The sequence below is a fragment of the Chrysoperla carnea genome, chromosome X, assembly GCF_905475395.1.
Source record: "Chrysoperla carnea chromosome X, inChrCarn1.1, whole genome shotgun sequence".
NCBI classification, from domain to species: domain Eukaryota; kingdom Metazoa; phylum Arthropoda; class Insecta; order Neuroptera; family Chrysopidae; genus Chrysoperla; species Chrysoperla carnea.
Window position 1 is genome coordinate 32,667,821 of NC_058342.1, and position 26,128 is coordinate 32,693,948.

Consider the following 26,128-nt stretch of genomic DNA (forward strand, 5'->3'; position numbering starts at 1 on the left):
AAAATTTCTATTTATTTTTCAGCATTTTGTTCTTGGCTCCTCATTTTTTCATCATTTTTGTCCTATCCATTGCTTTTCGCAGAGTTTCTTCCAGAGTGATAACACAGGCAAATTAGATCCGATTTGAATGGACTTTTTTTTTGAAACCCACTAATTTTGGATAAAATTTTTCATCTCTGATGTTAGTATTTGCTCACGCTTGTAAATATTTTGCTTACGCTTCGATTCTTGGATCGAATCGATTCGGTAATTGATTGTGTTGCAAAGAAAAGGTTGTTTAAACTGGATCAGGAAAAATTTTATGGATTAAACGAAATAATAAGCCTTTATTTAAATCATTTGTAGAATTTTTATCTTTATTTTTGAATACCACAATAAAAATTATTATTTTCTTTTAATTTAGCATCATTCTCCATGAATTTCCAATAAACAAATTTTCTTCAAATGTTTAAATTTTTTGTTTGTTTTTATTATAAAAAATATTGTCTATTTGAACCATTTTCTTTAAACTGACTTTCAAAAATAAATGCATTTCTATCTAATGTAAAAAAATATATAAATTTATTTAGGAAAAATACTTAAAAATAAAAAATACAAATAGTAAAACCTCATTCAAATGCGTCAGACGTTCAGAAAACGCGTGAATAGGGGGATTTAATGAGGTTTTACTATCAAAACAAATGCTGTAGCTGAAAAATCAGCCAATTGATTTAAATAAACAGTGAATAATCGTAACTTGAGTTGTACATTACGATTATCTAGCTCTGAGTAATATCGATTGATTTTTACAAGAATACACAACTGAAGTTAAGATAACATGGTATCAGTCGCCATTTTATTTCCAATTTTTAAATATAAAACTTTCAGCGCTTGAAATTTGAAGTTTATAAATATATCACTTTAAAAAAAATTCTGCGGGCGCACATGCCTTCTTTCTTTCATCGAATCCTTAAAGAAGACAAATAGTTTTATGACATTGGATTCAAAATGGCGGATGATATTGAATATATTTATGGTAGCTTAAATAATTATATATAATATTCATAGAGATAATACCATAGAACTATACAGACATAGGAAACGTAATAAGTGAATTCTTGACTGAAGTGAGAGAGGTAGAAAGATATAGAAATTGTAGGCATATAAGATAACCCAGACTCGAGCACAGGAATTATTCAAGGAAGGGGTTCAAACTTTTGTTCGGTAGGTTAATTCTTGCGAAGTACAGAATTACTTTTCCAAAACTCTGTGTGCATTGACCTCTACACCGCGATGTATATTGAGTGAGGACTTAGCCGTTTAACCGATCTTCTGATATTGTCGATCTAAGGTATGTTTTGAGATGACGTAATGTTGAAGAGGAGCGTGCATTCGTCGCTGTTGTCACAGGAAATACTGCCAGAACGCGAAGCATTTGTTAGACATTCGGAAACACATCTTTACTGCAAATATCGAGTGTTTCGAGTTAATTTTTGGCACCCCGTCCGGAAATGCGTTTTCGCCAAAGTTTTTGTCTCTCTACAGCTATATGCGCCTACTATATCTGTCTCTTTCTCATGTGACTTTCCTTTTGGCGACGACTTTGTAGCTCTATGGTATTATCTGTATGTTAACATATGAATTTGATCACAGTATTTTTAAGAATATTTAATTTTTTTTCTTCTTTGGCTGGTATTACCTATAAATACTGTGATCTCATTTTTGTTTTGTAAATTTGATAAAGCCGTTTCATATTCGTGCCGATGTGGCATCTGGTATTTGGTAGTGGGAACGGTACAGTTCCATGTAGTTTCTCCCGACTCCAAATATCAACATAAATCGTTCAGAGTTCAATAAATATAGATATGTTTTGATTATTTGTTTCATATTCGGGTAAATTGGACCGTTCTAAGCAGCTTATTTTTTAATATTATTAGAAAGATATTTATTTAGTTATTAATAATGGAAAAACTGGGGATATAAAACATCCATTTGATTAATTTGGCTTATTATCCGACTTCCCGGAAATTTAAGGTGACAACACTATACAGTCCTCATAATTGAAATACTTTGAATTCATATATGTAATACTCTTATATTGCCAGCGCCCTATGTTCCTCTATTAGAGGGACCGCCGGAAACAAGCAAGACAGAGCTGTGTGCTATTTTATATCGTGCCGCGAATACTATTGGCCATGAAGTCACGCATGCGCGAAACAGTCATGGTCCTGCGTCAATCGAATGAGAGAAATATATCGTCTGCATTGTGATATTTTTGCCCGCGCTTTGCGGACAATATAGGAGTATTACATATATGAATTCCATACCCGTATACATAAGTTTATTACATCCTTCCCCCCGGAGTGGAGCGGAACTGGAGCGGAAATAAAAATAAAGTCTTATATAATAAGAACATATATAATAAGGACATGAAACCTCTTAAGCCGAACTATAAGCGCCCGTGGCTGAATTTACGTTGCCTATCTGGCTGTCTTTCTCTCGAACGAGAGAAAAAAAGACTGATACGCAGTACAAAGTACGCAACAAGACAGGCGTTTTTTTCCTGCTACGCTCTCCACTCGAGTTTCACGCCCTCATGTATATATATATGTTCTTGGTTCGATTATTAATAAAATACGTCACCCCAACAAGGGAAGAGAGGGTTAAGAAGCGTGACAAAGTGTCGTGGCTTCAAGGAACCGTGTTGTCCGTAGTTCGTTGCCAATTATAATTGTTAGGAGGAATTGCGGAAAATGTGGGGATTGCAGAGGGGGAGCGACAGTTAAATAAGACGAATTTGGCGCAACTTTTTATGGATAGTTTCTAACTAAACAAATTTTTTTAACTATTTAAAAGTAGGTTAAGTGAGTATCACGTGATAATGTACATGGGTGGACCATAAAAAACTGTATTACTAGAGGGTTAATTTGGTAACTTATAAAAAATTTGAAAGACTGGCCTTTATTAGAGATGCTGAAACGTAACAAAAATTGGTTTGGGGCGACGAACAAATTTTTAATAGCCAAATCACATTAGTTGAAACTGTCTGAATTAAAAAAAATTATACATTTTTTTTTATGGTTTATTTGTTTGAGTTTTCGATGTCGGAAAACTGTCCTCAAAAGTATTTCTTTCTGGTTTGTCACTAACATTAATAAATTTTCCTGTATTTTAAATATCACTTTTAAAATTTGAATTGATTATATGAAAACCGTGTAAAAATCCCTGACTAGATATAATCAAATATATTTTCATGTGAATTTTCTTTCCTTTAATGAATTGATGAAGTTGATTTTTCTTTGATAGCTGTACACGCTGTATGAATACGAAAATGTAGTCTTGATTCTAATGAGTAACTTGTGTACTTTTTCCTGGAAAAAAAACCAACATTTTAAGAATCTTTAAATAAACTTTTATTGAAAATTGAGAAAATTGGCTGAAAATTAGATAAAACTCCGTAGGTTTTTGAGGTAATTATGATGGATAACGGAGTTTTAGTCATAGGGTTCCGGTTGTTATCCTTCGGGTATCGAAACCTAATAATTACGTTCATTTGATGATTAAATACATAGTTCCTGAGATGTCGCCGAAAACCTTCTTATGCAAAGATATCTATACACGGTGTTCTGTTATTGATAGCAGAAAATTATACCAGTAAATTAAGCTTATCAAGACAAAAGGAAAATCTCTTTACCAAATTTCGATCTAAGGCCTGATTGGAGAGATGTGGCTAATTAAATGAATACATACCTGGCATCATCAAAAGCTAACATAGCCTTTTCATAATCACCATCTTCGAAGGCAAGCATACCAATTTCGACGATTGCATAGGGAACAATATACGTATCTTCTTTGATTTCTTTTTGTAAGGACACAACCACTTCTAAACATTCTAAAGCTTGTAAAGGTGCTCGCATTTGTCGAAGACAAGCACCTTTCAACAACAACAAAAGTGCTCGATTGTCAGCATAATATTTTGTTTTGTTTTCCAAAGAATTGATATTTTGGATTTCTTTTTCAATGATCTTATAAGTAGCGTTTGCCATTTTGAAATTTTTACGGAAGATTTTAAAGAAGTTCCATAAGAACATTAATTCAATTGCGGGAAGAACTAACGAATTATTTTGTTCGAAGTAACGTTCAGCTTTTTTCACGGCAAATTTTTCCATTGGTAATGATTTACCAGCAATTCTTTGTTTATATTTTGGCACATCTCTGTGGGCAAAAAATATTAGTATTATTAGATACGATTCAAATCGACTTTTTTGATAACATAGGCAATTTTGATCCGATGTGAATGGATTTTTTTTGGAAACCCACTAATTATGGGTCGAACTTCTCATCTCTGATGTTAGTTCTTGGCTAAAATTTACCCTTAAGCAAAATATCGAAACTAGGACTCCACATTCTTGAAATCTATAGAATCAAGATTAAATTTGACCACAAATTTGAAAAGTATGACCCAAATTAAGTAAAATTCCATACTTGGTTTATCAAAGTTGGATAAAATTTGGATGTGATAGAGCAAAATAAAATTTTATGGATTTTGATGACGTCACTAAGTTAAAAAAAATCGATTTTTTTGATAACATAGGCAAATTTGATCCGATCTGAATGGAATTTTTTTTGAAACCCACTAATTATGGGTCAAACTTTTCATTTCTGATGTTAGTTTTTCGCTAACATTCACCTTTGAGCTTAATTTCGAAACCAGCACCCTACATTATTAAAACCTATTAACGCAAGGTTCAATTTGACCACAAATTTGAAAAGTTTGACCCAAATTTAGTCGGAAACCATACTTGGTTTATCAAAATTGGATAAAATTTGGATATGATAGAGTAAAATTCAATTTTTTGGATTTTGATGACGTCATTAAGTTAAAAAAAATCGATTTTTTGATAACACAGGCAAATTTGATCCGATTTGGGTGGAATTTTTTTTGAAACCCACTAATTATGGGTCAAACTTTTCATATCTCATGTTAGTTTTTTGCTAGCATTCATCTTTGAGCTAAATATCGGAACTAGAACCCCACATTATTGAAACCTATCAAAGCTAGTTTCAATTTGACCACAAATTTGAAAAGTATGACCCAAATTTAGTAGGAAACCATACTTGGTTTATCAAAATTGGATAAAATTTGGATGTGATAGAGCAAAATTAAATTTTTTGGATTTTGATGACGTCATCAAGTTTAAAAAATTGATTTTTTTGATAACACAGGCAAATTTGATCCGATCTTATTGGAATTTTTTTTGAAACCCACTAATATTGGGTCATTCTTTTCAGCTGTGATGTCAGTTTTTCGATAGCTATCATTTATGTGCCTAATCCCGGGACCAGGACTTCATGTTCTTGAAACCTATTAGAGCTAGGTTAATTTTGACCACAAATTTGAAAAGTATGACCCAAATTTAGTAGGATTACATACTTGACTTATCAAAATTGTATAAAATTTATTAAAATCTATTAAAGCTAGCTTAAATTTGACCATAACTTATTTGGGAATTGGATTGTTTTCTTACTTTAATAAGTTGATGATGGTAACTTTATCATTTTCAGTTTTATCATTAAACATACATATAATGGCCGCTCGTTGATAACTGTAAATTGTTTTGGACCATCGACTTTGTTCCACAAGCATACCAGCATATTTGCTTGCCTCTTTCCATTCCAATTTACAACAAGACACCCATAACAATTCCCAAAAACATAAATGATGAAATTGTGTCCAGTGATTCTGGGAATGCCAAGATTGTGCATACCATTTGGTTGCTTCATCCAAATTACCCTTCAAGAATTCTAAACGACCTTTAAAAAATAGGAACCATACACCTTTTGGATATTTTGCTAATTGTTCTTTAAGTATTTCTTCGCACATTTGTAGATCGCCATCTTGATGGCTTAGCACAAACATTACGATTAAATGATACCCTAGAAGGGTCATCACACATAGAATTTGACGAATTCCATTTGTCATTCGATAACCAGCTTCTAAATTTGCCATACCTATTTTCTGGGAAAAAAATTACCAATGTTAAAATTGACTTGGTGCTCGTACATCCTTAAAGTTGTAATTTTGAAAGATTGCTTTGAATTCAAAAGGGTCGCCATGTTCGAGGGAAAAATGAAAACGAAAAATAATGTGGCAATTTCACATACTTACGAAATTTGGTCTTTCGTATGGGAAATAAATGATATTTGGTAAAATTTTTAGGGTGGGAGATGGCTGTCCTATCCTACTCCCTCTTAGCGACGTCTTTGAGCTTAACTAAACTTACTTTATCTCCAGAAAATCCAATAATTTCTAATAATTTGATAATACGACTTGGAAGCATAGATATCATTAGATTAAAAGCTCCAATTCCCATACAAACTCCACTTTCGATGTGTTCCTTTGTTTCACATTTACTCCATTCTCGGTTATCCAGAATAATTTTACATTCCCTAAAATAAGTACACCGTTTTTCAAGTATTTTACACTTTTTACAACTAAACCCAGCGGTTTAGACTAGCCTCGCATACTTACTTATAAGAGTTAAAACACGAACGAATTTTAAGACCACCTCGAATGAAGCTACTTAAAGTTTCATCTTCCACAAAGGTTAACATCGCTTTTAGCAATAGTGTTTCAGCGTAACATAATTCAGCGTGAACCTCAAGTTCTGAATATGAATCATAATCGGTTTTCTTGACCATTTTTGTTATATTTTGCGCTAACGATGATTTCTTTCGATGGCGATTACACACAGCCAAACATAATTTTAATGCGTTACTTGCTTCCACAATATGAGCATGCTCAAATGTAAGCATTGCTTCCAAAAATGCAAAAACACAATTTCCAACGGCATGATAAATACTTGCTTTTGCTCTAAAAGAAATTTAAAAAACATATATTTTAAATATAATTCTATATAAAAGTTAATTTTTTCAGATGAAAACACTCGATTAATCTTCAAAATGAATTTTGGGCCAAAATTACTCTATATTCTGAGTTTTATCCAATTCTGAAAGAAAACATCTTTTGCGAGTTTTACAAAAATCAAGTTCATTTTATGATTGTATTAGTACAATCACAAAGAGTAATTTCTCGAATCGATTTCAGAAAATTTCCTAGGGCAAAAATACAGTACAGCTAGATTTGATCTATAATGTGTGCGCGTGCCTTTAGAAAATATTAGTCATTTATAGTAACCTAGTCTGATGTAAGATGTGAAAGAACCTTAACAATACGAATATTAAATGTGTTAAATATAAACAAACCGTTATGTTAGATATTAATAATTAAGTTTGCTTTCTTCTCTTTCGGTGTAATACACTGAGTGTAAAATAATTACACTGAAAAGTGCAGTTAAAGATTGTGCCATAGAGAATAGAGTTATACAATCATTTAGAGATCAAACCTACGTGAAAAAGATGAAAATTGAATGTCATTTAATCATTGAAATGATTCTGTATCGAATAGTGCTAGAAAAATTTAGAAAATGAAAAACAAACATCGAGAAATCAGTTTTTTGCATATTTTCATTTTTTATTCGACTTCCTAGGATTACAACTGGCTGAAATATGCTTCTTTTTACGACCAGTACTTTTTCGCAATGATGTTAATTATGAAACCCCAAAATTTACCAGTTTATTTTTTTTTACTCGACTGCGCGACGCAAAGGAGTGGTAATGTGTTTATCAGTCTATATATGTGTGTCCCTTTGTAACACACTAGAGACCAAACGCGAAGGCCGATCTTGATAATTCTTACGTCAATCGATTTGCCATAATCTTGCGAGGGTCGCTGAAGATATGGCGTTAATGAAAATTGAATATGGCGACCACCAGTCGACATACTGTGCTAAAGAAAAAATGCAAGACTGATTAATTTAAAAAAACAAACCCGACAAATTTAGACCAGCTCAAATCTTCCCAATAATGGACCTCGACTGTTTAAGTTGCAATGTAAACTACTGGACTTGTTTTTTTTCTTTTCAGTTTTTATTTGACGCAGTTGGGTTTTTTGTTTATTTAAATTAATTTTTTTACAGGCAGTGTAAAGTGCACTGAACATTAAGTACAAAAAGAACATACAATTATTAAAATAAAAATTAAATTTTATTTAACCTAGATTTGGGTTTTATTTGTTAATAAAATAATAAATTAATTTTTTACACTAACATTAAGGCAGTTGACGCGCTACAGGAAAAAAACACCATTAAAAACAAAAAAAATTTAATAATTAAGTATGTATGAGTATGACAATTAAAAGCTCGAAATTTTTGTATAGGTAGACTTTTACTCAAAGAATATGTGCTTAAAATTCCAGCTTAGGTATTCATGCAAATTTTTAAGAAATACACATTGAAAATTGATTTAAAATACATTGGCTGTTATGGAGGAATCTTAAAAAACGACATATTTTGAAAGTTTTTGATAATTTTCACTTGGAATGAATCAAAACAAATTTTAAAATACTTTTTAAAAGAAAGTAAACATATAAGCAATGGCAGGGAAAAGAAAAAACCAAATGTCTCCATTCATGTACGAGCAGGGTACATTTAGGGTTGAAATTATTTTTATCTTATTTTCAACTTTGGTGATGAATTTTAGTATACCTTTATGAATGTAGGCGAAAAATAAGAATAAAATTTTTCGATATGGTTTTCGAAATATCGAAAGCTGAATAATTAAACAAAATTTTCAATTTTCGAATAGTATTTTATTTTCTGTAACGCCTCAACAACCTTAATGTTATTTATTAATAATAATGATTATGTAATTGCTAAAACAGGTTGTTCTTTATTATTTATTATATGAGATTAGGTGAAGTGTATGAGGGGAGTAATTAATTTAATAATCATATTTTGGTTACACCAAAAATAGTTTGTTACATAGCCTATCATTAAATTGTACATAAACATAAAACGGCTAAATCAAATAAATCATAAAAATTTTGTTAGTTTAATTAACCTACCAATAAGATTTAATTAACATACCAATTTTTGAATTTTTTGGGTCAATATTATGTACTAAGTTTGATAAAAATTGGAGAAATAGAATTTACGCGAAACTTGATAAAATTTGGAAATTTTGGTCCAGAAAATACAAAAATCGTGCTCAATTAATACAAAAATCGTAATATCATCCGAAATTTTATATGAAGCCGTAGAAATTTATATTTTTGGAGAGATTTTCACGATATTTCTGGCACTCTATCCCCGTATAGGGTAAAGTGCTGTATAATGATCCCTTGTTGTTTTAAGTGAACCATTAAAGCCATTTAGTATATATTTTGATAGATGGCTAATTCCGATCCGGAATTCCGATCTGATCAAATAAATCGTTCAACAAAGACTTATGGCGATGTATAATTTGTGTTTTCGTACCGAAACGATCTACAGCAGGACAAATTTCAACGAAAAATTTTGGTTTCTGTTGAATTATGTTATAATATTATAACACATTTTGATTGGCGTATAATATATTTTAAGGTCAGTTTTTACGACGATATTCAAATATGTCGTTACGGGTAAAATGATCCCCTTTATATTCCTCAAAATGATCCCTAGTTTGTGTGTAATTATAATAGGTAAAATGATTCCACATCATGTGGCGGGTCTTGAATGTCATAATTTAGATGATTTTATCAGTGATTTTTGTTTTCATACTAATTATCGATGCAATGTAAAAAATCAATTAATATTTTATGTGAACTGTTTGATAAAAAATGCAATTGGATCATTTTACCCACCTATTCTTACAAGGTCGGTAAAACCCACCTATTCATACAAGGTCAGTAATTCTAAAAATTTGAATAAATTAAAAGAAATTGGCATGCAAATATTGCAACACTTGTATAAAGAGACCAAAAATATCTCGAATAATTTGACTATAAATTACATTTTTTCTTAAGGGGATCATTATTGGACACCTTCCCCTATTGTTATATTAATCGAAGAAGGGCTCTTTAATTATGTTTTTAATTAAATCGAAATAAGAATGAGAATTATTATAAGGATTTCATTTCAGGAATAACAGGTAAGTGCTCTCTCTACCTTGAAAAGGCACGTTTGTTTTATTTATAATAATTATGTGAATAAACAATAGATTTTAAGGTCACGTGCAAATATGTTATTTCCAAACGGAAATCACTTCAAGCAAAACAATTTTATGACGCCCATTAATACACAAGCGGAACTCAAAAATTTATTAAGGGGGAAATTTAGTTGAAAAAATAATTTAATAGTCAAAATAAGGCACATTTTCGATTTTATTGTAGACTCGAATCCAACCATTTTGTGTTTAAGCTTCATTATTGGCTGCTTGGGTGCTCGGACACTCAGGAATCGGTGGAAACAAAGAAGCCAGTGGCGGATTTGAGGAAAAGAGTCCAGTGGGCAAAATCTGCTTAGGGGCCCTGAAACTATGGTCTAGAGAGAATAAACTTCGTGACCTCTTGGTGGCGCCATTTCTTTAAATAGCAGGAATATTTTAAATTTTATTAAAACTATAAGACTTTTGGAGCACCTTCGAAAGGAGGGATAATAGATCATACTGATCATAGTACAAAAGATCTCCCAAGGCTTATTTCTATCTCAAATCTACTTTAATATAATCTAATTTATATTTTAACGCCCAAGCCTTCATGTTTTCTCAGATAACGAACGGTTTTTGCTGAAAGAGTTACTAAATTTCCCTCTAAGAACACTCCACCTTAAAAAAATAATTACTGTCCTACACGTGAATTAGCAGTTAAATCTTACATGTGTTGCCTCCCCCCTCAATAATGTGTTGTGTCTATGAGTATGGTTATATTGAAACGCACGCAAGTACGTTAAAAAACACACGCAATAATAAATGAAAAGTAATTGTTATCAGTTGTTGAGGTCAAAGACAATGCTTGAACATGTGTTTTGCTGATTGTGATAGTGAATATTTTGAGGTTGAGACAACTTCATATGGGTTGGTATTAAAAGTTTTTTTTCGTGGGAAATATGACGTTAGTGATGGAAATCTGCTGCTCACAAGTTTTTAAAATTTATAAAATTATAAACAAAATAAAATGACTGAAAACAATTATCTTCTAAAAATAAAAAATAAAATCATATTGCAAGCACGTGATTAATGATTGGATTATGATTTTAATAAATAAAATGACATGAACAGCCGTTCTCCATCAGTAAGGTCATATTTTCACCTCTGCAGGTGTATTTTCTTCTGTAGAGATGCGAAAAGACTATTTCGTCCGCATTCTCACGAAGTAGTACGAATTCGAGCGAGATACGAGAATGTAAAGTATGAAACGTTATTATAAAGTGAAATTTGCAGCCCTTATTTTCACCCACATATTTGAGTATTATCTCTATATATATTATAAATGCGAAAGTAAGCATGTTTGTTTGTTTGTTTGTTTGTTACGCTTTCATGCTTAAACTAGCGAATGGTTTTTAATGAAACTGTACAGCATTATAGCTCATACTTCGGAATAACACATGAGATACAATTTATAAAGATATATTATCAATCTTTATCAATCTTTACTTTTGAACCCAGCGCAGCGGGTGGGTATCACTCTAGTATTTCATATAATTTTATCAAAAAAATTTTGCAAGCCATTTCAATTAAAATGAAATTTTTATTCAAAATTTATTGATTACATCCATAAAGTTCGTCATGCATAACAGAATTATTTCAAACAAAAAGAAAAGAAACAAACAAACAAGGTGACGGAATTCGAACAAACATATTTTATGCATTTATAAGAGAAATTTTGATCAATTTTTACTCTGCAACTTTCATTTTTTTGTATTCAGTTTATGTGAAATAAATTGTAGACACAAAAATAAAAATTATTAAAATAAAAACGCGTGGTTTGAAAAAGCGGTCGTATTCTCTATGAATTTAGCACTCCCATATACATGATCTATGTCTTTCTTTATTACTACAGAAAAAATTTATAATGGGCGCTAAATTTATAGAGAACCGACCCTAACATAGTATCAGGGTTAGGTTAGGTTAGGTTAGGTTAGGTTAAAGTGGCTGTCCTGGGGTGAGATACACTTACACCATAGGGTTTGTTGTGATATCGAAAAGGGTTGGCCCAACCCCGGCCCCTACTCCATGAACTATTTGAAGATCTTTAAGAACTATAAGAGGCTGGCTCAAGTAGTTCCACCCCCTCATGGCAAGAGCTGAGCAGTGGCAGAGAAGAAGAGACATTATCTCCTCCTCCTCCCCACTGTGACAGCTCCTGCAGTAGTCATGATACACTGTCAGGCCCAGGCGTTCAGCATGCCTGTCGCCCAACCAATTTGCCTTTTTTTAGAAATAGCAAAATATTCTTTCAAGTTGCCCCCCCCCCTTGGCCTATTGTCGGGCGACCGACGCCCCTGCGAACTAACCTTTAATAGTAAACTTGCATGATTTTATATGTAAATTAAATGTTATAGAGAACATCCTGTATTTGTGTAATATAGTTACTGATAATAAAAGAGTTTACATGAGATAAGGTTTAGACTTTAGGAACAGAACAGAACACAATACATAGTTTATGTGTTAATAACACTTAAACTTACCGTGGCTGCATAATCTGTTTAGCTTCATTAAACTGATTATTAAAAAAATATTGTATCGCAGTTTGAGCTTCAATAATTGCTTCTGTTAAGTTAATTTCTTCAGGAATGCTGAAAAATATAAATAAAATAAAAATATAAATATAAATATGTTATGTAAATAAAGGGGACGGGTTGTGTTGTATTTTTATATAATGCGGAAAATTTTTATATTATTCATCTTATTAAATTATCCATACGTAAGAAATAAATATTAGACCAGGTAAAATCCGTCATTGAGCATGCATAATTTTCGCATCGAAAATTTTTGCACGATCCCGTTTAAAAAAAATGCTAATGAACGTAAAAATGCATGTTGTCGGTGGGTAACCCGGTAGGATATTTTGAAACAAATAAATAATATTGATTGAATCACTTGGGAAAAAATTTCATCATATAATTGGGAACAAAATTACCAAAAAATGTAATAATGTTCGATTTACATCTAGGCATATAAATATCACGAGTATGACAGAATACATGCGTTAAGCAATGTATCTAAGTGAGGTATTATATACATGTGTTAAAGCTTCGATATGCGTTGAGATAGTTGTAAGACGCTTGGAGTGTGGGACTGTGGGAGTTTCTTAGTTGAATAGATGAACTACAACATATAAGCCACGATACAAGTCACTTTTGCACTTTCATATAACATCTATAATACCTCTTACTTAGATTCATTGCTTAACACATTTACTCTGTCATACTCGTGATATTTATATGCCTAGATGTAAATCGAACATTCTGTATATAAAATTTTTATATATCGTGTATTTTGTATCGTGTATGGGTCCCTTTAGCTAATTCGTGATTGATATTGAAAAATAAAAATAAATATTGTTTAATTGACACTTGACAGTGACAGTGACAAGATAGTGACACTGAAGTATTAAAAAGTTTATCGTATTTTTTTTTCAAATTTAATTAAACATTGGATTATTAATTATAATTGTTATAAAAACAATTAAAAATTATTAAATAATTTTAAACTTGTTAATCAATAATCAATCAGCTGGATTATATGTAGTAGCATAGATTATCATATTTACATTTTATAATTGTATTGGTCTGTCCTAACATTGCCTTAAAATTTTAAATTAAATCAAACATTGATAATTAATCTAATCTATATTCAAGTGCAATCAATATTATTCTCTAATCGGGAAATGCGTTTAGATAATGTGTATGTAATTATTAGTCTATTTTTATACCATGTACAGTCAAACCTGGATAAGAGTTCAAGGGAGCACAATCTCATTCTCACTTGTCACTAACTCGAGTTTCTCGCTAATGCAGGTACATGGGTAGCGTTCCTCTGTTATAGAGGTACGCAGCAATAGCAAGTCACAGCAAGTACGAATGTAGTAAATATGTCTCCTAAATAATATAAATAAATAAAGCTCGACTGTCGCTTATAGAGGTATAGATAAGTAGCAGTCTCACTTACGGAGGTCCATGAGGGAAAAACGACTCTCTCTTACAGAGGTTTCTGTTTCTCGCTAATAGAGGTTTTGGGAGCTTAAAATGACGGGTCCTGGCTATTACTCTCACTTATAGAGTTTATTTTACTTATCCAGTTTTCACTTACACAGGTTTGACTGTATATATGTAATATATATCAAGTTATTACTAAGTTTAGTCTCAAGTTTCCAACACGAGCTTAGAAATATTGATGCTACGAGCAAAAATTTGCTCTGTTCATGAAATAATCTAATAAGTCCTGTCCTGTGTGTCTATCCGTCTGTCATCACGGTAACTTAAAAACGAAAAGTGAAATCAAGTTGAAATTTTTATAGCGTACTCAGGACGTAAAAAGTGGGGTCGAATTCGTAAATGAGCAGTATAAGTCAATTGGCCCTTGAAAGTAAATCGTTAGAGATAGAACAAAAGTTTAAATATAAAAAATGTTCCTTATAAAAATGTGCCCTTGATTTCGGCATTTTTTTCTAGACATTCCGTATCCAACGAGCTATTGCACATATTTTATGGAGGGTAGAGATAAGCAGAACTATCTTAAGAAGGGGTTAAAGTAAAAACAGCAAATAACAATTACAAAATTGACCAGAATGGTTCTTGTTCAGTTGTTCTCAAACAACTTTTTTAGATCTTTATCTTACTCTTATTACTTTGAGCACTGCTTTTAAAACTTACACTTTTGCTACAGCAGCGCCACCCTTATTTGCTGCTTTTCGATGGACACTTTTTATATACAGAGATGGTTCTCCTTATCTCTACCCTCCATAACATATTTTTAAGAGAAGTATCTCTATTTTTCATCATAACTGATTTCATTATGAACACTTTCAAATATTTATTTCCTACAATAAAAGTAAGAAAAAACATTTTTTTTTTTGTTGTATTATCACACAAATAATAATAATTATTACAATATTGTTTTGTTTAAAAATATTAAATGAAATTTCTAATTAAAGTTCTCTCCCATCTCCATCTTCATTTTACTTTCTTTTCTATTCTCTGTGTGTTTGTTTAAAAATACAGCAAAAATTGAAAAATTGCCGTTGGCAATTCAAATTGAAAGTAAAAATTTTGTTTAAAATATGTTATTTATCTAATATTTTAATGTCATTAAACTTAACCCAAAACAATCGAACAAAAAATTTTAATGCAATTTTTTTTTAAAAACAAAATCATGTGAAATTTTTGCCACATTTTATAACGGATGGATATCAGAATATATGGAAAATGATTTAGGAAGTGATGAGCTACACTTTCTCAAACAAATTTTAAAATAGCTAAAACTTCCGTAAACAGTTTACGAGATGTTTGAAAAAAAAACCTATATTTTCACAGCCATTGACCATGGAGGTTATAAAGAAGGAGAACGATCGCTACGTGCTAAAGCATTAGCGCACCTGTCCCTGAAAATTTGTAGAATTTATAGTTCAATTTTCAGCCATCAGCCGCGCTGAGACAACTTAGCGATCCCAGCGCCTCACTTATTTTGTCCATATTTTGGGGACAATATTTTCTATAGCGATCGTTCTCCTTCTTTAAAACCTTCATGGCCTTTGAACTTGAATAATTTTTTTTGCGCACATGATTTTGCAATGGACTTTTCATAGGTTATTTTTTGCGAATAAAGATAATCCTGCTGAAAAGTTTTCACTTGGATTTTTTTACGCAGATTGGATGTTTTTTTGTCTTATTTCTCTGGGTTAATCAAGGGCACTATACTCGTAATATCTTGATCAGAAAAAATATAAAAGTAATTGTAACATACTTTGCTATTTATACTTGAAATATACACATTTTAGTGGGAATTACACCTACACCGTCTGTTTTCTTGGATAAGCGCTCTACCCACTATTGCACTGCATTAACTTTGTTTAACTATTTAAATATTTAATCCGTCAGCACTCGTGTTATGAGTATTTTGCTCACGCTCGATTTAAAACATAAATAATCTTATTTTTACAATCAATATTTTTACAATTTTCTGTAATCAAAACTTGTTAGTCAAATTTGATCCACTTTCCGGTTTCCGATTGAGCTGAAATTTTCCATGCATATTTAATTTGGATGACAATACATGATTTTCGTAGCGTGGCGTCCTGATTTTCCCATCGCTTCCACCATATTTGATATATATATATATACATTTTTTTAGTCCTAAATTAAAAATTTTAATAAAAAATACTTTTTAAGGGACAACTCATACCCGAATATTTGTAAAAGCTTGAGGCGCTTAATATCAAGAATGAATCGAAAAATAATTTGGCATGTGGAGTAAATAGGGCGTTCTGATTCATTCTTGATATTAAGCGCCTCAAGCTTTTACCAAAAGTCGGATATGAGTGACTTATAGATAAAATTATTTTCTACTTTTTAGTACAATAAAAGCTTGTCCCTTAAAAAGTATTTTTAATTAAAATTTTTTTAAGTTTTACAAATTGGAGACTAAACTTTCATAAATACATGGTATAAAAATTATTTGAAACGTATGAGTTGGCAATTAATATCAAAAATTCAAAATTTTATTTGTGCAATATCTTAATGCCCGATCAACCTTAACATTCATGATTTGAAAGGGGGTTTTACTGTTTCATAAATTAAATACGCGATTTTTTTTTCTCTGACATTAAACCAGTCCATAAGAATTTATTCTCTGGTTCTATTTTGCATTTAACACTTAATTGTTGTGCGTGGAAAACCTTGGTATATTAAAATAGTGAAAGTTACATGCTCGTGTAGGAAAATGCATGAGAAAATTACATAAGACAACTTACTCATTTGGAATGTCGCATGCGTCTTCAAACTGAAAAAAAAATAAACAAGCAAATTTAATAAAAATTATATTTTTAAATTTTATTAAAATTAATGTACCCATGATACCCCTTACCCTTTTAACCTACATGAAATATTTGATAGTATTTCTAAGGTATCTAAATACAATAATTCTTAAAAGTAGTTCGAACTTCAATAAGTTTGCTTGTAATATTTTTTAGCAGAAAAACCTCTGAATGTTTTCGTTGAGCTAGGATAAATATGTGTATTATAATAAGTATAAAGTAGTCCTCATCAGCATGAATTTATTAGCAGGTAATTTTTATAAACAAATATGAACAAAATGGTCAAAAATCGGGGAAATCGGAAAGGGAATATGATTGAGAATTATTATGGAAATCTAAGTATTGGAAATTTTGAAAACTATCTAAACTATTAAAATACCAATTAATTCAAAATTTTTTGTTTTCTCTTTTTGGGTTATTTCACAACTTGGATTATTTGACTTTCTATCAGTTCTCAAGATATATAAACATTAGGGAATCAAATTTCGGGAAATATTGTAAAAAATATTTGACTAATCGACAAATCAACACCATTTTTAATTTTTCGGGTCAAATTTTTGTTTCTAATTTTGATAAAAATCAGTTTATTGAGTAAATTTGACCCACAAAATACAAAAATCTGGTTCATTTAACGATTAGCTACATAGTTTTCGAAATATCGCCAGAAATCAATACGGGATATTGTTTTTCTCAGAAACTACTCGCCCGATCGTCAAATGCATAGGATTTTTGAATTTGTTGGGTCAAAATAATCTTATAAACTGAGTTCCATCAAATCCTGTATCAAAAAATATTTTTTCTATGCCTTAAAAAAATTCCAAAAAATCGAAAAAAATTTTTTGTTTTTAATTTTGATAAAGCTCAGTTTATTGAGTAAATTTACCCAACAAAATAAATATTGGGGTTTATTTTACGATTGGACGATCAATTTTTGAGATATCGACCAAAATCGATTCAGCCATTGCGATATCTCTGGAATTTTACATCCAATCTTCAAATGAAAACGATTTTTGTTTTGGGTCAAAATTACCATTTAAACGGATTTTGATTCAAATTGGAAACAAAAATTGATTCTAGATTTTTTAAAATTTAGAAAATAAAAACACCTAGACACAAAATATTGAATTTTTTTATGTAAAACAATTGAATTCAAGTGAAATCGAAGAAATATTTTCGAATTTAGCGCCATAATCATCAAATAATTTTCAATTGTTATATTTTTCAAAATCACATCGTGGTTTTCAAATTATTCTTCTCGAAGGAAAAATTATATTCCATCTTCTCTTCCCGATCTAAAAAAGCACAAAAAAGTCAATGACTTTTTGAACTTCCCGGCATTTTATCAATAATGTAAATAAAAGATGTTATTTATAGATTGATTTGAGTCATTCTGTAAATATAATTTATAACAACGGATTTATTCAAACGTATGGAATTGAGAAAAATACAAAATTTGGAAGAAAAATAAATCGAAAATACATACATCATCATTTTCGAAATCAGAATTATCCAATTCCTCAACGGTTGTCATTTTTTATTTAAATCACAATCACACTATTTTAAAAATATGGGTCTTTTTTTGATTTATTTAGGGAATAATACACGCACTGGCATAAACACACTGCAAATTTTGTACCGTTAACTGTTTTAAGTTTGTTTTTGAAATCAGCACTACTAAATCGAAATGTAAATATTATTTTAGAGATAAAATTTATCCAACAATAGATAAGTGGGTGCTCCGTGCTGTTGCGAATGAAATGTCACTGTCAGACTAATATCATTTGTGATGTGATATAAAAGCAAAGAGTATACGCAGTCGTAGTCGTTGCTCGCCTCGCTAGTCGCATGTATATTTATTTGTTTTTATTTAGATATGTAGTGTGTTTATTATTTTCTTGTGCAGATTTTAGAACAACCTTCGCGAGCGCGCTCGTTGCAAGTCAACCTCCAAACACTCAAATTCAATCTTACTTGACATCGATTTTAAAATATACTAAAATATCTAAGTTTACTATACCACCATGTATATGTTTTCATTGTTAAGTGTGCAACAATACGATATACAATGTCATTAGGGATTCAGGTGCATTCCACTTACACTTTCACTCAGCCCTCAAAAAAGGTGATGGGCACAGCCATCCGAAAATCGCCAAATGCAAGTCGGAATCTGAACTCGCCCATCATGAAGGTTATAAAGAAGGAGAACGATCGCTACGTGTTAAAGCATTAGCACGCCTGTCCCTGAAAATTTGTAGAATTTATAGTTCATTTTTCAGCCACCAGCCGCGCTGTCATCATTAAGTAGTATCTGCGAAGTTGGCTGTTTATGAGTACAAGTAGATGAAGTTAGTTGCATAATGTACAAATTGATATATCATTTCAAATTAGCGCACAACAGCCCGCTTTTATTGATACAACTTAGCGATCGCAGCGCCTCACTTATTTTATCCATGTTTCGGGGACAATATTTTCTATAGCGATCGTTCTCCTTCTTTATAACCTTCATGGACACGGCACAGCCACCCAAAAATCGTCAAATGCAAGTCGGAGTATGAACTCGTCTACGATCGATAAAGTGCATTCCTACAAAGAGGATGTTTATAAAATATATGACGCCCTGGCCAACATTTTGTACAGTTTATTTATATGTCCACGTGGGCAAAGCCGTGGGGGCGAACACTAGTAATTTAATAAACTTGTAAAATGTAAGTTTGTTCGCTTACAAAAATTACTAAAGTAAATTTGCGTTTGTTTGCACATCACAGTGTCGTCACATTGGTTCAGACTCTAAACTACTGAACCAATTTTGATGAAATTTTTACAACTTCAAATTAAATTACATTTTACAATAAATAATTTTATTTAGGTGCTTACTTAGAAAAAAAATTCAAGCTTTCTTTTCTGTTTCGCGAAAGTGTTGGTAATGTGATCGATATCCTGATGTTTAGGAGAGCTAACTCGGCTAATCTTTCCTGTCCCATTGAGACATGCAATCAAAATTTTACCCCACGAAGTATAGAAAACGATCTCTCTGTGGTAGCTACGCTCGGCAGAAGAGTTGTCAGTATTTGTAAGAACATTTTTATATTAGGGTACAAATCTTGGTCGCATGCTTCAATGAAATGAGCAATTATGTTGTTTTAGTGGCCGTTACTTCTGGTAGTTAATTTTAATTTACTTTTAAGGGTAGTAATCTTTCCTAGATTTAATTTTTAATATTTTATTACTTTTTTAGGGCGTTGCAGATCTATTTTATTTTTATATTTAAGGGTTTTAAGATATGTTTATTAATAATAATTTTATAAGTCTAGCTAAATATTTTTATTTTTAGTCCTGAAGGGACTTTACTATAACATAACAAAATGCCTTCTCTATTAGAACAAAATGCATAATTCTGCCCACAGAAATGATGACTTGTGTTTGCCATAAATGACGTGACACACTTGACTATAGATTAAAAAAAAAATGGTGTTTGTAATTATTCTACAGTGCAGACTTCAATCTAATAATTACAATAAAATGAATAGTGAATAGATTCCCGCGTAAACTTTATAATAGATTTGATTTGATGATGACGTAAACATAATGAACGTAGAGCGCAGCGCATAAAGAGTGCAATTAGAATGAGTAAATTAGAATGAAGTTACTAACTGAACTTAAGTTAAGTGTAGGTTTTTTGTTGTTATGAAATAAATTCAAGTTTATATCAATAAATTAATAATATTTTAATAACAAATAAATTATTAAATATTATTATCATTATTATTGTTATAAATATTTTTTTAAATGTTAATGCTATTTAATTTATTATTGGTTGGCTGAACTTACACAGCTACTGAATAACGTATTATTTTAATTTAATCAAAATATAAATATCAACAATTGACTTCATTTCATAGTACAGGCAATACAGTCAAAATTTAATCTTTTGCTTGAAAATTTCTCAAAATTGATGGAAATTGAATAATAAGTAGTTGATAGAAGATAGAAGATAGTTTAGAGATAGAACAAAAGTTTAAATATAAAAAAATTAACAACTTTTGTTTGAAACATTTTTTCGTAAGCATCACTGTTTACCCGCGAGGGCACAAATTAGTTTATAAACTAGCATATACTATATCTACCAAAGAAGTGAGACGAAAGATACTCAATACTTTTTTGTGTAAGAGTGGCTCTCTTTCTTTACTTACTCAACACTGCCTTTATAGAGTATTTCAACAATTAACTCAGTCAATTGTTTGTTTTCACTTGTTTTTTCTAATAACTAATTTCTGGAATTAAAATTGACTTAAAGTGCAATCGGTTGCGGGTAATCTTAGGTTGCGGGTACTAATCTAGGCAGAGGGAGATTGATCAATTACAATTAATGGGGCGGTAAATTAATCATAGTGTCGTCACTTGGGTAAGAACAAAGTAATCGACTCCACCCACACCATAAAAATTTAATTGTGATCGGATGTAGTTTAAATTAATAGATATTAAAAATAATGATGTAGGTGGCCTGTATTAGAAACGTATATGTCTGAGAAACGGAGGTTGAATCCTATTATTATTATTATTATTATTAATATATGAAATATGGTGGAAGCAGGAAAATCAGGCCATGTTTACCATAAAAATTCATTATTATTCGTATTCTTCTCACCAAACCCTTTCATTTGATACCCATTTCATGTGAGTGCATAAAAAATACCTAGTCCACCATGTTGGATTTAGAATGACGTCACTTAGCTAACCATACATTGTCACCCAACATAAACGTGTATGCAAAATTTCAATCGGTTGCGAATAACTGCTTTAAAATTCAGTTGCAAGATTTAACTGGAACAAACATGCATTCATAAAAACATTGCAAATAAAAGTTTGTAATAAAAAAAAAGAAGCATCTAATATGACCTTAGATCAAGTTATATTACCGACCAGTTTTTTTTTCAGCCATTTTTATTCAAACACAAAATTTATAAAAAATTTTGCATAATTAGTTTATCTGTGATAAATAATTTTAATTATAGGTACAACGATCATGAGAGCGGATAACGGATTTATTGTTAAATGTTTTCTCGTGTTCAGGTCATGCCGCGCCACGCTCGGTATAATTATTAAAAAAAAAAAAAAACAAAAAACTAGATTTTGTAGCCTTGGTGTTTTTTTCTAACATTGTTGCAGATTCATAAGCAAAATCTAATATAGATGGCATGTGTTGAATCGATTAGAATACAGTCGACATCTTTTAAAGCGACCACTTGGTTATTTACGAACATTTGAGAAAGTAAAACTGCATTCAAACATAAATACACATAAATACATTTGTGAAAATATTTTTTATTATAATACTAGCAGTTACACGGTCGCATCGCTGGATAATTTCAACTTTAAAAACAAAAACATAACGCCATATACCATACCAATATTGTAATAAACGCCATGCATTTTTTACCGTGTATTTATTGTAATTTTACACACAAAATAGGGATCATTTTAAGCAATATAAAGGGAATCATTTTACCCGTAACGATATATTTGAATATCGTCATAAAAACTGATCTTAAAATTCATTATATGCAGCTATTATTAATAACACGACCAACATGTGTATATATAAAAATACTTTCGGTTATAACAACGAAAATTGTTGGTCCCTTGAATGTCGTTATAAGCGATTTTGACTGTACTCACAAAATAATGTATGTATAGATGGAAATTTAATAAATTCAAGGTATTTTAGTTACCAATTATAGGTTTTTCTTGTCTATATACCGGCAGGGTTTTCTTCATTCAATGTAAAGGACCCTGAAAAATGTACACGTGGCACGCATGTAAGAAAAATGATTTTCAGTTCTGTTCAATTTTCCACTGCACCAAAGTATTAAAGTAACAAAATCTTTACACAAAATTTTACCTACTTTTAAAACAGCTGTATCTCTGCGAAAAATCATCGAATTTGGAACTTCAGTAGCTCATTTGAAAGCTTGTACTTTCTATTTTTGGAATCTATTGCTCAAAAATTTGTATCATCCTCTGTCGCTTTGTATTGCGGGTTAAAATGGTGAGAAATGTTATCCTCAAATTTTATATGTTTAATGGAACAAAATTTTACCTAAATTTCCAATAGATGTATCTCTAATACATAAGAATTGAAATTTCTCAATTGAGCTAAAGTTTTCATGTTCAGAATGAAACCTTGATCCAAAAATCTTCTCATGGCATAATTATAGCAGATAATTTAATTGTTGGGCAGTTTCCCATATGTTTTAATATTTCTTCAATTTCTCTGATTACCCAGTTCATTCATAGATCATAGATCATAGATCAAATTGAATCTGGAGTAAACTAAATGTAATAATTTGTATGATAAAATATTAATAGATGAATGATTTATGAATAATTAAATAATCAAAATCTAATAATAATTAGATAAATTATGTTAATTTGTCATCATAGTTTTAAATTAATTAATTTATTCATTTTTAAAATATTAATTAGTGGTAATTAATTCAATTGAATTCAATAACTAGGTACTTAATGAACTTTAGCCTTTAAAAATTAATTACAAATTAAAATATTATATGACTTTAATTTATTTACTCATATATTCCACGAAATTATAGACTTAAATAGGAAGGTTTATAAATTTGATTTATAAACCTTCGAACACGAACTTTAGAAATAATTAACTTGGTCTCAAAATATTTATTGTATATATTTCGGGCAATACAGTAAAAAATACTCGAATTAATCTAATTGAAGTAATCATCGAATAATGGCAATTTTTTTATACTTTTGGGTCAAAATTATCGTATGTACCGAGTTTTATCCAATTCCGAAAAAAAATTAATTTTGAATTTTTAGATAAAATTTAGTTTATAAGGTGATTATGATCCATAAAATAAAATAAAAACCGAGTTTATTTGACGAATGAACCACAAAATTTTTGAAATATCGACTAAAAACGACCCAGATACTGCGATATTTCTGATATTCGTGTCAGCGATCCCAAAAACCCATCAGTAACGAGTTTGGACTGATTATATGACGTATTTCTTGAAAACTCCAGGAAGCGGTGGGGATACCGTTGCACCAGGTACCTTTGGGACCAATTCTTTAACGTTATTCGTGTTCAACGACCCCCGAATCCTTCGTGTAACAAGTTTGGACTGATTATATGACGAATTTCTCGAAAATCAGAGGAAGCGGCGGAGATTCCGTTGCACCAGGTACCTCTGAGACCAATTCTTTCACGATATTCGAGTTCAACGACCCCAGAATCCTTCGTGTAACGAGTTTGGACTGTTATATATGACGAATTTCTGGTGAACTTCAGGAGACGACGGAGATACTGTTGCACCGAGGTTAGATCGATTATATAACAAATTTCCCGAAAACTATACTAGGCGACGAGGAACCGTTTACGCAGAGCACCAGGTCCCTCTGAGACCAATTCTGTCACGATATTCGTATTCAACCCCCGTTACCCTGACTGCTCTAACTTCTACAACGTTCAGTGGGATAGATTTGCTTACTGACAACCGTGGGTATTGGTAAAAAAATAAAACACATTAAATATTTAGTTTTTTTTTTGTATTTAAACACACATTTTTTTACTCCTAAATATATGAATTAATGACAATCAAAAATGGAGCATGAAACATTTCTACGTAATCGTAATCGTAATCGTAATTCATAAATAGAGAAAAATGATATTATTTTCATTATTTTGTTATTTGTTTTTTTTTATATATATTTTAAATAATTTTCTATTTTTTGTGTATTTTTTTTTTAAATTTTTCCATTTTCAATAAAATGCTTTATACTTTTTCTTAATTTTATTTAAATTTTTTTCATTTTTTTTTTGTTTCTTTTAGAATTTATAATAATTTTTTTCTGTCAATATATTTTTTTAAATTAAAATTTTAGGCTTTGGCTATTTTTTTTTATTATTTTTTATTAAATATAAATATTAGGTTTTTTTTGTATTTATTTATTAAATATATATATATAGATGTATTTATGTATATTTTATAGTCTATTTCATATAAATTGAACATATTCTTGTACATCAAAAATATTATGTGTTTTTGAGCTGCAATCTTGGACGCAACTATATTAACGCAAATTGAGAAAAACTAACCTAGTTTTTATGTAAATGGAGGCCAGTGGATAACGCAGGTTTACACATAAATATGCGTTATCCACTGATCTCCATTTGTGCCACATCAACTAACCTGCGTCTCTCTTCTGAGGAAAAACGTCCTTAGAAGGGATATTTTCAAATTTTCCTTCTTCAAAGAAAAATCCATATCCTAATAAGTTCAAACTACCAAGTCACTTTCTTTAAAATCCAAAAGATTTCGTTGGAAAACTGTTGGATCGATTAATTTCGATCGTATAGTTACGCCACTATTATTGATTCACATGAAATTGATTGCTTAACGAACCAGCGTTAAATATAAAACGATTGAACGTTTGATATACATGAATATGTTAATCAGCAATGAAATGTTGGCTGATTTCACAGAAGAATCAAGAAAAATATTTCCCTGAATGTAATATTCAGTATGAACAGAAAATGGAAATGATAATATAAATTTTAAAGCCTATGACAACTTGAGAGTTTTTTTTACTTTATTGTACATTCTGTACTTTCAAAATATTCAATTAGCTTAACAAAATATATGCGATTACAACGCTGTCAAGTCACTCAAACCTAGAACTCTACAAATGGTAGTAAGACCGTCCGCCATTTTTATGCTTATGTGAAATTCATAAAAAGTTCTTAAATACTGTTTTTTGTAAAGGTTAGTTGATACTTCAGCTGTCAAATTTCAATGGACAAAGTCAAATAAAAATTTTACCCAGATTTTCCCGTATTAAGGTATAGTTCCTATGCACTGCGTCAGTCGTTCTGAGCATCTGACGCAAACTTGACTGTTTTTTCTGAAAGTGAAGTCAAGTAAACTGAAATAAAATGAGTGACGAAGAAATTCTATTGGAAGAAATGATGCTTGAGGGTAATGCTGAAATCCATACTTATGTAAAACAATGAAAGATGAAGGTTTCTTCCGGGAATTTTTTAAACTTATAGGATAATATTATAATTTTTTAAGCATAAAGGATAATATTATAATAGAATCTTTACACAAATATCAGTATCTTATAGCTCATGAAGCAGCTTTTCGTCACTTAAAACTGCTTGGGAATATGTTTTTATGTGGTTGCGTTTGCGTGAGTGCGACTACT

General features: G+C 30.7%; 1 protein-coding gene across 1 annotated transcript; it reads right to left on the reverse strand.

Annotated features, from left to right (window-relative positions):
- Positions 1-586: 586 nt before the first annotated feature.
- LOC123302746 (tetratricopeptide repeat protein 39B-like) lies at positions 587-18,752 on the reverse strand. Its single transcript, XM_044885819.1, has 8 exons — positions 18,375-18,752; positions 16,829-16,857; positions 12,546-12,653; positions 6,512-6,853; positions 6,264-6,429; positions 5,508-5,998; positions 3,730-4,194; positions 587-3,350 (listed from the first exon to the last, which is right to left on the reverse strand). Exons 1-8 carry the CDS (start codon positions 18,420-18,422, stop codon positions 3,251-3,253), a joined length of 1,749 nt encoding a protein of 582 aa, XP_044741754.1. The 5' UTR covers positions 18,423-18,752; the 3' UTR covers positions 587-3,250.
- Between the last annotated feature and the right edge of the window lie 7,376 nt (positions 18,753-26,128).